Genomic DNA, 14,659 nt, shown 5'->3' with positions numbered 1-14,659 from the left:
CAAAATATCTGTCAGCAAGTATGTCCACAACAATACAGACCAAAATAAAAGATTCTAGTATTTTTTTAATATATTCTTTATTAGACATATTAATACAGAACTTTGAGCAATTCATTTAAATTACAATACAGAACTGTATTTCCTGACCTGTCATAAGCAGTGCAAAGGCTTAGGAGCAGTCGGGGTAACGGAGGAGCTGAGGGAGAGTAAAGGAGCCTAGGAGTGAACTTGGAGGGTGGGTGGGAGGTGTTTTTGTTTTTTTTTTTGGAGGGGTGGAATTCTTAGGGAGTTGGGAAGCCTCCCCTATCCAGACCTTGGCTAACCCCATGCCTCTCCCATTCAGTCAGGCACATCTGTCCCTGTCCCCACAGCCCTCATCCTCATGTGTCCCTGCAGGGCCCCATCCCCAGACTCAATGCTGTCACCCCACTAGGTCCTGAGCCCATGCCCCCCACTACCCATTCTGAACCTGAGTCTGTGACCCCCCAACAGCCCTGTGTGCCCCACTCTGTCCTAACATGGCTCTGCAGACAGGGTGCTGTGATGAACTTCTACTCCTGGGGGAATACTGCAGCACTGGACATTGTATTTCCTATGGAGGGAAAAAAATACTCTCTGCCCCAGAAATGCTGCCGTTCCACCTTTTGTCCACCAGAGGCAGCTGTGGTGTCAGAACTGGTGCCACAGCAGCCTCTGGTGGGCAAAAGGCAGAACTGCAGCTCTTCTAGGGCAGAGTGTATTTTATGCGGGAAAATACAAAATTATACGGGACAGAGGAATTCTGCACCTCCACAGATGCGCAGAATTCCCCCAAGAGTACAGGATGGAGAGAACAAAAGGAGAGTAAGAGTACAAAATAACCCACACTCAAAGTGCATGGAAATACTATAGAAGAAAATTAATTCTTGCATAATCTAACAGTATTCCTTCCACAAATTATATTATGTATTTAGCAACAACTCAAAGGCCATTCAGAAAATACATTAGGAAAAGTGCCCAAATTGATGAGTTTATTTTAAAAGCATGACTGCTTAAAAATATCCATACATACATTTCAGTAGCAACAAGAAATATGCTAAGAATTTCAATAATGGTGAATGGCCTAAGTGGTCTCTATAGCTACTAGAGAAGTAGTAGATGAACTAACTGCTGATTGAACTTGTCAGCAAACTGTTTACACATAGCATACTATAGAGATAGGCAAAACACGGCCCGCGGGACCATCCTGCACAGCCCTTGAACTCCCAGCCGGGGAGGCTAGCCCCAACCCCTCCCCTGCAGCCTCAGCACGCCGCACCGCCAGTGCTCTGGACCGCCGCTCCTGTCGGGCAGTGCAGCAGGCCCCAGCTGGACTGCGAGCTCCTGCTTCTTTGAGCGGCCTGGTAAGGGGACGAGGGGTTTGAATAAGGGGCAGAGAGTCCCGGGGGGGCAGTCAGGGGACAGGGAGTGGGGGTTTTGGACGGGGGTGGTAGATGAGTGGGAGGGGTCAGATGGGGGCAGGGGCCAGGCTGTTTGGGAGGCACAACCTTCCTTACCCGGCCCTCCATACAGTTTCGCAACCCCGATGCAGCCCTCGGGCCAAAAAGTTTGCCCACCCTGGCATACTATGTACGAAATACTTAAAACATGTATAATTATACTTCAAAATACACATTTTCCAGCTTTATTATGGAGCATTTCCCACCCACAAACCACATTTCTGATATGCTGGAAAATTTCACGGACAACTATTTTTTCATGTCTAACTTTTCCTTCTCTTACTTTTATTAAATTCATTGTTTTTCTTTTCTATTGTCTTTAAATTAGTCAAATAATTTTAAAGTCAATGTGAAAGGTCTAAATTGAGCCAACACAATTCAAAATCCTAAAATCTGGATTAAAATTTAATTAGTAAAATAGCCTATAAGTATTGTTCTGCTGTTGCAGAACAATTCAGAATGTTGCCTTTGCAGGTGCCAAGTTTTCCCAGTAGAAGAAAGAAAATAAATTGATACAAGTAGAGTAAGCCCCAGTGATAACCTCCTCTCTCCCAAGAATAGCTAGTAACTAACCATATGTACAGGACATCTAAAAAGCACCAAAAATAAAAGTCAAGAGCAAAAAGTCTTACCTTCTGAATTGATGTCCTCTTTCAACATATGACATAAATAATTGTTTCCTCTGTTTGATATGGTGAGGTTGTCCTGTAAAGTCTGAAGACTTTGCCTTCAGCATAAAAATATTTTTAAAGTGTGGTGGTTTTTTTTTTGGTTTTTTTTTAAAAAGACCTCAAACTATGCACAAATACTCCCCCTCGCCCCAGGATTCAAAGCTCCTATGTATTCTAGGATCATTTGAACTGACACATTATGACTCAAATATATACTTTAATACATTCTTTGCAGGCTATATAATGTTTCATTTTAGCCATGTTGAGTCCTGAGACTATTATTAACTAGCAATAGCTACCGGGTGAAATCTTTACCCTATTGAAATCAATGTGAGTTTTGCCATTAACCTTAATGGGGCCAAGATTTCACCTACTGTGTACCATGCAAACCGCAGTATACAATACATACATTCTTTCTTCATAGTGACACTCTTAATATACATTGATAATATAAATGTAATTCTTTGAAAACCCATGGCAAACTTTAATTGGCCAAATTAAAAACCCACAAGACTGAATGCAAAGAGCAAATACTATAGAGTTTCATCTATAGCACCGTTCCTAAGAACTATGCACAATTTGTTATAGTATTAAATAGAAACACTGCACTGCAGAATTAAGAACCCCTTTCCAAGCAAATAAAGTCAGATACATCTTACGTTAGCCACTTTTGTTGTTCTTACCAGGAATCTAATGAAAAAGGTTTATAATAAAGAATTATCAAATTTTATATATATTCACTGTCATTCTCTGACTAATTAAGTTGTAAAATATACTTCAATATAAATTCAATTTAAAAAACTGGAGTAATCTCAAGATTTACATAACACGTACTTTGCAGCCTGCAGTTTTCTTGTATAAAGTTCTTCTTCCACATAGTCATCCACTGGGTAGAAACCTTGGTTTGTATTTACAGTGGTAATAGCCTTTCAAGTCAAACAATAAAATTGCTTTAACATTTATGTTGTACAGTTATGCACTCTACACTTTTTTAAAAATCCAACTTTAGCCAATACCAGATAAAATATAAACTCCTTTTGGGCCTTTCATAGCAAGCTGGCTATGAAGTTCTAACATTAACACACACACAGACAGACTCAAGTATGTTGGTCTAAAGGTCTTAACAATTTAATAGCTCAGGGAAGGGCACTATGCGAGTCCATGAAGGAACCAAGCATCCCTTGGCAATGGGTGCAGCCTGCAAGTGCATGGCCTATATCTTCTAACTGGCCACAGTGGCAAAAGGGAGCACGGACCCATGAAGATCCCACTTGGTAATAAGCAGCAATTCTGATCACTCCACATCTGAAGCAACTAAGTTATACCAAAGAGGGTATGGAACATCAAAACCAGAAGGCTGATCTATTCTGTCACATGATAGGAATTTTACCTGCATTTTGAGCTTTTACTGAAAGATTATGTGACGTGAATGTGCACACAATAGCTAAGTATGGTACTAAAACAGATGCAGCTACACTAATTTCAGTGATAAAGCAGTGTGTTTATTTCTATGTGACTTGATCATTTTTCTAGAACACAAGGAAATTAAATGGACTATGATAGGTTACACCAACACCTGTCAGGGATGCTCTAGATCGGGGTGGGCAAACTTTTTGGCCTGAGGGCCACATCAGGGTTCTGAAAATGTATGGAGGACCGGGTAGGGAATGCTGTGCCGCCCCAAACAGCCTGGTCCCCACGCCCATCTGCCGCCCCTCAGAACCCCCGACCCATCCAACCCCCCCGCTCTTTGTTCCCTGACCAGCCCCTCCTGGGACCCCCCACCCCAACCCCCCTATCCCCTGACTGCTCTGACCCCATCCACCCTCCCACCCCCTGAGACTCCCATGCCTATCAACCCCCCGTTCCCCATCCCCTGACTACTCCCCAAACCTCCACCCCATCCAACCGCCCCCTGACTGCTCCCTGGGACCCACTGCCCCTTATCGAACAACCCCTCACCATGCCACTCAAAGCAGCAGGACTGGCAGCCACGCCGCCCAGCCAGAGCCAGCCCCTCCGCCTGGCAGGAGCTTGCAGCCCCGCCACCCAGAGTACTGGTGGCACGGCGAGCTCAGACTGCGGTGGAGGAGGGACAGCAGTGATGGGGCTGGGGGCAAGCCTCCCTGGCTGGGTGCTCAAGGGCCAGGCAGGACGGTCTCGTTGGCCCAATGTGGCCCACGGGCCATAGTTTGCCCACCTCTGCTCTAGATAATACTTAGTCCTGCCAGGAGCGCAGGGGATTGACTAGATGACCTCTCAAGGCCCCTTCCTGTCCTACGATTCTGTTTATGAAGAATTTTAAAAAAAACAAAACAAAAAACCCCCAGGTCACTTATAATTCCCATAATAACATTTGGCTTTAATCCCATATGGAGGTATAAGTAACAGCATACAGTAAATTTTCAGTGTTATTACAAGAGAAATGAGTTACAGTTACTGGGTAAATACATTTAAATGCATAAGTCAGGAAATTCAAAAGTATCAACCATAATATTTACATAGTGCAGTACTAAAACTTACTTTCAAAAGATTATACCACAGTTGAAGAAAAAAAGCTTCTCACTTGGAGTTTGTTATACAAGATCAGATTAAAAAAAAAGTCCACTCAGCTGTTTCAAGTTTTGTAATAAAACATTTCACAAACATTTCCCCCCTCCCTGCCCAAGCACACTACCATGCATTATTAACCAATTATTGCACAATTTATTCTAGTTGTTTTAGTAGTTTGGAAAAAAAATTCCAATTGTTCAAGATATTTGTGTGGCTAGTTTGTTGAGGTGAAAAAATTTAAGAGTCCTAGATACACAGGTAGATAACAGAATTTTTGAGAATTATAAAGAGCCAAAAGAGTCTACTGAGTAAATACACATACAGGTTGAATCTCTCTAACCCAGCACTCCCTGGTCTGGCAACATCTGTGGTCCGGCATAGGCACTGACCCCGTGGGTGCTCCAACTCTGGAGCACCCATGGGGAAAAATTAGTGGGTGCGGAGCATTCACCGGCACCCAGCTCCCTGCTCTGCCTCTCTCCCTCCACGCCTCTCGCGCGCCGGTGGCCCTGCACTTACCAACTCCTCCTCCTCCCTCCTAGCACTTCCGGAGCGCCATGAATCAGCTGATTTGCAACGTTCAAGCTCCGGGAGGGTGGGGGAGGACCTGGGGTCAGTGGGTGGGACTGGCCTTCGAGCCCCATGGCAGGGGGCCAGCAGCCAGGACCCCAGGTGCCAGTGGTGCCCCCAGGCAAGGGGCCACGCTCAGCACAAAGCCTGGAGGTGCTGCAGCATACCCCACACCTCTACTTCCTGTGCCTATGGAGACCCGCTGGCACTCTTAAATTGACCTCCCAGCAAATTCTCTGGTTTGGCACCGGTCAGGTCCTGAGGGTGCCACACTAGAGAGGTTCAACCCGTATAAAATAAATGCAAATAATTTGCAGTGTCTGCAAACAGGCTACTCTAAACAGTTCTCATATAAAAACAGTTTAAGTTTATGATCATGCAAATACAATACCTATGTCAAGAATACATTAGAGCCAAAGACTATCATCACATAACATTTCCTAGCTTTTGTTGGGATTAAGACATGTCTGTCTTATCTTCACCTAACTGTGCTCGGGAAATGCAGTGCCTATTCCACAGCATAGACAAGCAAACTACAGAATCCCGTCTTCAGACCTCTGCAATACCTAGACACACCTACAGGGGTCACATTTGAATCAATAAATCCCAAAAACCTCCACACATTGGTATTAATGACAATGGTTTCCCCCAATTACAATATATAGTAGCCAGTACCTCGGATAACATTTTTTAAATGTTGATAACTATAGACTTGTTTTAAAAAAGAAAAGGGGGGAGAGAGAGACTATTGTATACAAGAGGTAAGCAGGTTTCAGAGTAACAGCCGTGTTAGTCTGTATTCGCAAAAAGAAAAGGAGTACTTGTGGCACCTTAGAGACTAACCAATTTATTTGGGCATAAGCTTTCATGAGCTACAGCTCACTTCATCGGATGCATACTGTGGAAAATACAGAAGATGTTGAAGAAAGCACCTGTCCTACCTCTGAATTTCATGGCTTCTCTCAGTTTTACTAGACAGCTGGGAGCGCATCTCCCATCCCAGGTAGACACAAGCACTAGCTCCGCTCAAGCTAGTATGCCAAAAAGAGCAGCATGGTTATTGCAGTATGCACAGTGGCTTGGGCTAGCTGCCCACTCATGTGACATCACCTCCATATTGGTTCACAGAACAAAATTCATGTGGTGGGAGATGGGACAGAGGGGTTCGGAGTGTGGGAGGGGACTCAGGGCTGGGGCAGAGTTAGGGTGCAGGGATGCAAGGGCTCCAGCTGGGGGTGGGGCCGGGGATGAGGGGTTTGGGGTGCAGGAGAGTGCTCTTGAGCAACAGTGGGAAGGAAGAGAGGACTCCCCCCAGCTCTCTCTCCCCCACCCCCAACAGCACCTTGGGGGGAGGGGAAGATGCACCTCTCCCCGCTGCAGCAGTTCCGGGGTCGGGGCCGCCTGGGTTCTTGCTGCCCCTCCCCCGTCTGGCCGGGGCCACCTGGGTTCCTGCCGCCCCAGCAGGTCCTAGTGGGCCGGGTTCCCTGAGCGCTTGCATGGCACTAATTAGGCTGCTGCATGGCTACATAGCTTACAGGGAACTTAGCTCTTCGCTGCAAAGTTTACTCGAGTTAGCTACGCTCCAGTTACTTCTCTTGAGTGAGCAGCACCACACTGCAAAAAAAAAACACTAGACCTGCTGCCTCCACATTATTCCTGCACTTTCTTGGGCCGTTCTTTGTGCAGCAGCAAGATGAGCCACATTACAAATTATTTCCCACTGAACTGTCTGTCCTTTCTGGGCACATAAGAAAATGTTGGGAAGGCACTGGGGGACTAGTATCATTTGAGTGGAGCTAGCCTGAGCCTAGATGATAGTGGTTGTTTCAACAGCTAATGAGTTGTGCTAACTTGAGCTTTATATCCCAATGGGTTAGCCAACTCATATTAAAAGCACACCACACTCCAGTTAAAGGTTTGAGTGGGGACCAGACTAGAGTAGGGCAACATTCAAGTTATAACTTGAGTCAATTCTGCAGTGAAGAGAAGCCCTTAAAGTTAACTGAATATACACATTCATCATTAAGGATATGATTCTGTCATGGAGGTCACGGAGCAGCAGCCAGCCCCGGAGCCACCAGAGCAGCACTCTGACTGCTAGCCCCCCACTCTGGGTATTTTAATAAAAGTCAGGGACAGGTTGCAGGTTTCCATGAATTTTTATTGCCCACAACTTGTCCCTAACGTATACTAAAAATACCCGTGACAGAATCTTAACCTTATTTATCATACGTTAAACTAACTTTTAAAAAGGACTAGTGAGAATACCTTTTTGTACCACACAGATTAAAAAAAACAAAACAAAACACAAAACCCAAACACCTTAGTATTTAAAATAGTATATAAGTATGATATCTCAGATAACACTGAGAAGATTAGTTTTTGTCTTCTTCACATTATCTAAAAGCTCCCTTTAGTTGCTTATTATATTATATTTCAAATTGCAAATAATTCTACAAAGGACCTTGACATGTTTGTGGAACACTTACCTCACAGTCAAGACACACTATTATACCTGACTCCTGTGTTACAGATAAACACAATTCACAAAAGATATGTCCACACTGTAATGCATGATGATGAGCTCCTGATGAAATCAAGTCTAAAAGTAAAAGTTAGCAAAATCCAGATTTACTGCTTGAATCTTTTACATTTACCAACATTAAAAAAGTGACTGTTGCCATATTTAAATTAAAGTATAGCTACACAATCTTGCAAAAGCATTGGTCTTGCTGATGAAGTAATCCAGTAGCATTTTCAGGACAACCACCTTTTCTCTCTGAAACTGTAAGGAGGAGGTAATATCTTTTATTGGATCAACTTCTGTAGTGAGAGACATAAGCTTTCAAGATTACACAGAGCTCTTCTCAGGTCTCTCTAATATCCTGGGACCAACAAAGGTACAACAACACTGCACGTAATATTATAGTTTCAGGCATTTATAAAGCTTATTAAAAATAATGGTACTCCAAGAAAAAGCCAGGTGCACAGAAAGATCTGTGCCTCCTACAGTCTAGGAGTTTCCCCATTGTTGCAATTTTCTCTAAGGCTCAACAAAAAACACAGTGAAACTGACTTGGCTCCAGTCAGTTGCTGATGTACTAAAGTTCAGTGATCACTGAATTGTACTGATAGGGAATTTTACAGGGATATACCAGGGGAAAAGCAGCAATAACTATAACAACACAGGCATTAAAAATATCTGTTTAGCTAGCACCTGTAAAACTACTGATTTAAGCTAAACAGACATAAGCCAGGTTTATACGAACATAAAAAGATTATCCACACACAATTGCACCGGTTTAGCTAACTCAGCACAAAATCACTGTAGTAAGTGAAGTGGCACACAAGTTTGCAAATAATCTAGGTCTAAAATATTATCCCTTTGTGCTCAGAATTGTTTTGGACTCTTAATACACGAGTTCCTTTTTGGAGAGACTGTTTCAAACCCTTCACTTTTAACATACAAAAAACCCATTCTACTGCAGATTATTAAACTACATTGATTTATCGTAAAAGCTTAAATGAAACAGTACACAGCTAGTGTCTATTAACAAAGTAGTTCCATTCAGCACTGTAAGCTAGGTATTACATATTTTCACCCATAGGTGCTGACTCCATGGGTGCTCAGGGGCTCAAGCACCCACAGAGAAAAAATAGGGGGAGCTCAGCACCCACAGGGCTGGACTGGGCTGCTACTCTAATGATCCCAGGGCTGGCCGCTAAACAGCTCTTCAGCCCCTGGCCCTGCGCCCCCATCAGCTTTTCAGCAGATCAACTGTTGAGCAGGTCTGCCCTGCCACTCACTCTTCTCTGCCCTCTCCTCCCCTCACTGCCCTTAAGGCAGGAAGGGACAGAAAGGCACAAGCAGCAGGTAGGAGGCATTCAGGGGAGGGGGTCTGGAGAGTGGAATGGGGGCAGGAAGAGGTAGAGTGGCGGTGGGCCCTCAGGGGACTCACTAGCAAAACCAGAAGTCAGCTCAGTGCCTATGTCTTCTTCTGTACCACTGCATTTGGACATGAATGGCACTCACATATCACAGTGATGCACATTTCTAAAATGCCTAAAATGAACAGGACAAGGGAGGGAGGTCCACCATCACACAAATACATACTTCCTCTTACATCCAATATAAGTACTCAGCACATCCGTATTTGATCTCCTTTTATCCCAAGGCCAGGTTTTGTTTCTTTTTGCTGACCTTCATCCCTTTGCACCCCCATCAGATGCTGGCCACAGCACCTGGGGGCAGCAGGACCAATCTCTCAGGGTAGGTCGGACTGGCCTCATCACATGCCCATTTACAGGGCAGAGCTGATCACTACAGGCCGGATTGTGCCCCCGCCCCCCAGCACGGGAGCGCCCTGTACCAGCAAAGGCGGGTGCGTGCAGTTGAAGGCCCAGGGCTGACGGGCAGCGGGTGGGACACGCCAGGCCACAAGCAGCGGCATCTCCCGGAGCCTCTCCCAGCAGCACGGCGCGATCCTCGGGCGAGAGGAAGCTTGTGGGCCCGGCCCGAGGGAGACGCCACGGCCGAGGAACATGAGCAGGTGGAGGCCCAGCGCCGTGCGGGGAAAGAGCGTCTCTCGGGGGCTCGCGGCCGAGGCAGCGCAGGCTCCTTGGCACCGCACCCGGGGCCTCTCCCGCCAACTGCTGAAGGAGCCGCGAGGGAGGGGGCAGGGCGGCGCGCCTCGCCCTGGGTCCGGCTAACTGCAGGGAGGCATGAGCCGAGTTGGCCCCCGCGCGGCCCCAGAGAGCCGTTGGGACCCGCCTCTCAGGGGAAGGGCCCAGGCCCGCAGCGCTCGGCCCCCTCTCACCTTGGGAGACAACTGTTCCGCGTCGCGAGCACCCGACGCACAGCAGCCCCCGGGGAGGCAGCCCGTGGGGCTCGTCCCGCGCCGCCGCCATCTCGCGCCTTCCCACCTGCAGCACGCGGACCCGAGCAACAGCCAGCACAGCACGTGCCCTCAGCCACCAGCCAATAGCAGCCGCCCTCCTGTTACCCAGCCGCCAATCATCGCGTGGTGATGGCCACGTGGCAAGGCCTCCTCCCTGTTACTAGGTAGGGAAACCACCTAGTGGGTTCTGGAGTAGCGGCCCTGTTAGTCTGTCTCTGCAAAAAGAGCAGGAGGACCTGTGGCACCTTAGAGACCAAAAGAAAAGGAGGACTTGTGGCACTTTAGAGACTAACCAATTTATTTGAGCATAAGCTTTAGCTCACTTCATTGGATGCTCAGATAAATTGGTTAGTCTCTAAGGTGCCACAAGTCCTCCTGTTCTTTTTGAGAATACAGACTAACACGGCTGCTACTCTGAAACCTTAGAGACTAACCAATTTATTTGAGTATAAGCTTTCATGAGCTACAGCTCACTTCAAAGGTTTTGGTGAACTACTGGGGTCAGGTTATTCAGCAGGCCCAGGGGGATGGCCAGCAATGGAACCTAGGCTTCAGAGTCCCCTCTGGTGCACTGTCATCTGGACCACCCTGCCATGGGACCGTTGAGCTTTCTAGGGTAGAGCTGTCACTGGTCACCACATTTGTGCCATGGTAGATCATTGGCCCTACCTGCCTCTAGCAGCGATTAACTATTACCTGGCCCAGCAGTGGTCATGAAACCACATGGCTTAAAAATATAATTCAGAAGTTGAAGGCACTATCACTGATGTTATAACATCTGTTTTTTAAAGATACAAGCGTTTTCTTTGGTTAGAACAGATCAAATAATATGGGTTGAATAAATTATTCAATGTCACTTCTGTAGTGTTCCCCCTGCTCTTATTTTGTTTTTTGATTAACATGGACTTGAATCCCTTAGGTTTCTGTTTCAAGTCAACTAAAACAAAACAGTCAAACCCATCAAATTTCTCCTGGCTTCCATGACAAAGTTAGCAAAAATGGCAAGTCTACATGTGGTTTCTATGCAAATCCATAAGCCAGCCCAGGTTTGCTGCAAACTGAGGGCAGGTCTACACTTAAAACACTGCTGTGCAGCACTGTAGCACACCAGTGAAGATGCTACTATGCCAGCAGGAGAGCTTCTCCCATCAGCATAGTTAATCCACCTCCCTGAGAGGCAATAGCTAGGTTGACAGGAGTGTCCACATTGGGGGTATAATACATTAGGCCAGTATAACTTCATCACTCAGGAGTGAGGATTTTTCACACCCCGGAGCGACATAATTATACCAACATAAGTTTATAGTGTAGACCTGGCCTGAGTTAAGGTTGTTTATTATTACTAAATTCACACAGCCCAGAATAAGACTAGCTTCCTACCCCAAATTTATAATTGGAGAATATAAATATATAGCTTGAACCTACTACTTTAAGTAGGGCTGTAGGATGTGGCATGGACATAGTTCAAAGTCCATGAGGTGGGTTTGCAAACTTTGCATAGCTATATATTAGGTTTTTATAACTGGCATATTAATATTTCAGTGAGTGGGGCAAAAACCAAAACTGTATTTTGAGGGAGGAGCTGAAGGAGTCAATGGCAGTACTTACTGCAAAAGCTCAGGGAGAGTATTCCAGACACAAGGGTAGTGTGGAAGGAAGCATACAGATAGGAGTGAGAAGATACAAAGAGAAAGATACACATATTAGCAAACCCATAATTAACCTGATCTGAGTTTAATGGAGTGAAATACTGACTCCATTGAAGTAATTTGTAAAACTCTCATTGCAGCCAGGGTGTGTAACAAAATCCCAAACTAGGCAAGTTTCAGTTGGTTTTGGTCATATTTTACAGTAGTGCCTATAGGCCTCAATTGGGATTAGGGTCCCATTGTTGTAGGTGCTGTATATACAAAGTCATGATCCGTGCCAAAAAAGTTGCTTCTGCTTGTAGAAGTAGATGCTAGGTTGGTTTGCTTCGGTAACAATCAACTTTGGTGAGGGGTGTGCCTATATTTGCTTATTGTCTGGGCTTCAGATATATTCTATAGATGAATGAACAAGTTTAAATATAAACAACATCATACGTTAGATACCATTTTACTGCCCATTAATTTATTCAAATGTATGAAAGTATCTATAGGTACATATCCTGTACTCTATGCCTATTCCACAAATTAAGATGAAAAATATGATAAAGGACTTGTAAAGCGTGAGCTGCGGCTTTAATAGCCTGGTAGGGGGACAGGGAGCAGCTGACCTTACCCCAGAAAGAAGCCCAGCAGACAGGTGCTGGGAATCAGTTGACACAGTTGATTAGCACCTCCTGAGTGGCACACACTCTCAGTTGGAATATAAAGAAGAGCTCAGGAATTAGGGGGGGGGGTGAGTATTTTTTGGTCAATAGAACAGATGGTAGACCCCGTGAAGTCCCCATCAGGTTGGAAAGTGCCATACCTGGTAGCTACTAGAGATTAGAGAACCTGAGTCTGAACCTGTAACCAGACAAGACAGTTGTTAGTGTTGCTTTTTGTATGCTTTCTTTGCTTTGTTCAGGAAGCTAGCAAACAGAGGCATGAAAGGGACAGAAACCTAACTTTGGTGTAGCTAGCTGTCTGTCTATCCCTGACTGGTAACTAGGGACACCAGCCTACAGGACTATGTATAAATATGCACCAACAGTTCATCCATTAGTACATAACACATTTTATAACTTTCAACAAAAACAAATAGATATTCTCCTACGTAGTTATCGAGAACCATTTTACACATGTAATTTACTATTTAATGAGTATGTAAGCTGTGCATTAAGTGGTTTTTTTGTATAAATAAATGCTAAAAAAAAAAAAAAAGGTGTGGGGGGGCTTCTAAACTATGGCCACAAGATGGTAGCATAGATTAACTATGGTTAGGTTCACTCTCAGTATCTTCACTGCAAAGAGAAAGTGTAATTGTAGCACCCTGAGTAGCCATCCCCATGCTAATTTTAGCCAGACCAGGTAACAGTACCTGTGAAGAAGTGGCAGCATAGTAGTAGCCAGAGTCCCTGTCAGGCTTGTTTTCGGGCAGCTTCCCAGAGTACAAGCACATGCCACTGCATCTTCTCTCCTATTGTTACCTGTGCTAGCTAGGCACATTCACTTTGCAATGAAGACATACTCCCCGACTAATACAGGTCCTACTTGCTTTTATTCACATGAGTAATCCCATTGGCTTCATCAGCCTTTTCTGTACTGGAAAATGTGCTGTGTTACAAACATGAAGTTAAAGACAAGATACTCTTTCTATTTCAAATTGACCTCATGGATGAGAGTGAATGTTATGGGTGGTCTGCCCCGTAAGGGTAGTGGGGTCTAGTGGTCAGCTCACTCTGTCACATGGCATGGCCATTTAAGAGTCAGAAAGGTCCAGTTATATATACAAGGACCTGGGAGATATTCAGAGTGAGGAAGTGGTTCCAAGAGTGAGAAATGTTTGGAAGGAAATTCCATTTCTGTTTCTTTAAGGGCCAGGGGTCTATTAGTAGCTCCCATCTCCCCACAGCCAAATGGGAATGAGAACATAAGAATGGCCATACTGGGTCAGACCACAGGTCCATCCAGCCCAGTATCCTGTCTACCGACAGTGGCCAATGCTAGGTGCCCCAGAGGGAGTGAACCTAACAGGTAATGATCAAGTCATCTCTCTCCTGCCATCCATCTCCACCATCTGACAAACAGAAGCTAAGGACACCCATCCTGGCTAATAGCCATTAATGGACTTAACCTCCATGAGTTTATCTGGTTCTCTTTTAAACCCTGTTATAGTCCTAGCCATCACAACCTCCTCAGGCAAGGAGTTCCACAGGTTGACTGTGCGCTGAGTGAAGAAGAACTTCCTTTTATTTGTTTTAAACCTGCTACCCATTAATTTCATTTGGTGGCCCCTAGTTCTTATATTATGAGAACAAGTAAATAACTTTTCCTTATTCACTTTCTCCTCACCACTCATGATTTTATATACCTCTATCATATCCCCCCTTAGTCTCCTCTTTTCCAAGCTGAAAAGTCCTAGCCTTTTTAATCTCTCCTCATATGGGACCCATTCCAAACCCCTAATCATTTTAGTTGCCCTTTTCTGAACCTTTTCTAATGCCAGTATATCTTTTTTGAGATGAGGGGACCCCATCTGTACACAGTATTCAAGATGTGGGCGTACCATGGATTTATATAAGGGCAATAAGATATTCCCTGTCTTATTCTCTGTCCCTTTTTTAATGATTCCTACCATCCCGTTTGCTTTTTTGACTGCCGCTGCATGGACGTCTTCAGAGAACTATCCACAATGACTCCAAGATCTTTCTCCTGATTAGTTGTAGCCCCCATCATATTGTATGTATAGTTGGGGTTATTTTTTCCAATGTGCATTACTTTACATTTATCCACATTAAATTTCATTTGCCATTTTGTTGCCCAATCACTTAGTTTTGTGAGATCTTTTTGAAGTTCTTCAC

The 14,659-nt window shown here is 44.9% G+C and overlaps 1 protein-coding gene across 4 annotated transcripts in view; it reads right to left on the bottom strand.

Moving 5' to 3' along the window:
* The window catches only part of RNF17 (ring finger protein 17), a 203,371-nt gene extending 193,182 nt beyond the window's left edge, over positions 1 to 10,189 (bottom strand). For all 4 annotated transcript variants that reach the window (XM_084633486.1, XM_084633487.1, XM_084633488.1 and 1 more), the window contains exons 1-4: positions 10,090 to 10,189; positions 7,762 to 7,874; positions 2,984 to 3,075; positions 2,111 to 2,205 (exon numbers count right to left, since the gene is read on the bottom strand). In XM_084633486.1, coding sequence (XP_084489612.1) covers positions 2,111 to 2,205; positions 2,984 to 3,075; positions 7,762 to 7,874; positions 10,090 to 10,180 — 391 coding nt within the window. In that variant the 5' untranslated portion in view covers positions 10,181 to 10,189. The remainder of the gene's footprint in view (positions 1 to 2,110; positions 2,206 to 2,983; positions 3,076 to 7,761; positions 7,875 to 10,089) is intronic.
* Positions 10,190 to 14,659: the final 4,470 nt, after the last annotated feature.

Source organism: Lepidochelys olivacea (assembly GCF_965140295.1).
Source record: "Lepidochelys olivacea isolate rLepOli2 genome assembly, chromosome: 1".
In the NCBI taxonomy this organism is placed as follows: Eukaryota; Metazoa; Chordata; order Testudines; family Cheloniidae; genus Lepidochelys; species Lepidochelys olivacea.
This window is presented reverse-complemented; position numbering and strand designations above follow the sequence as displayed.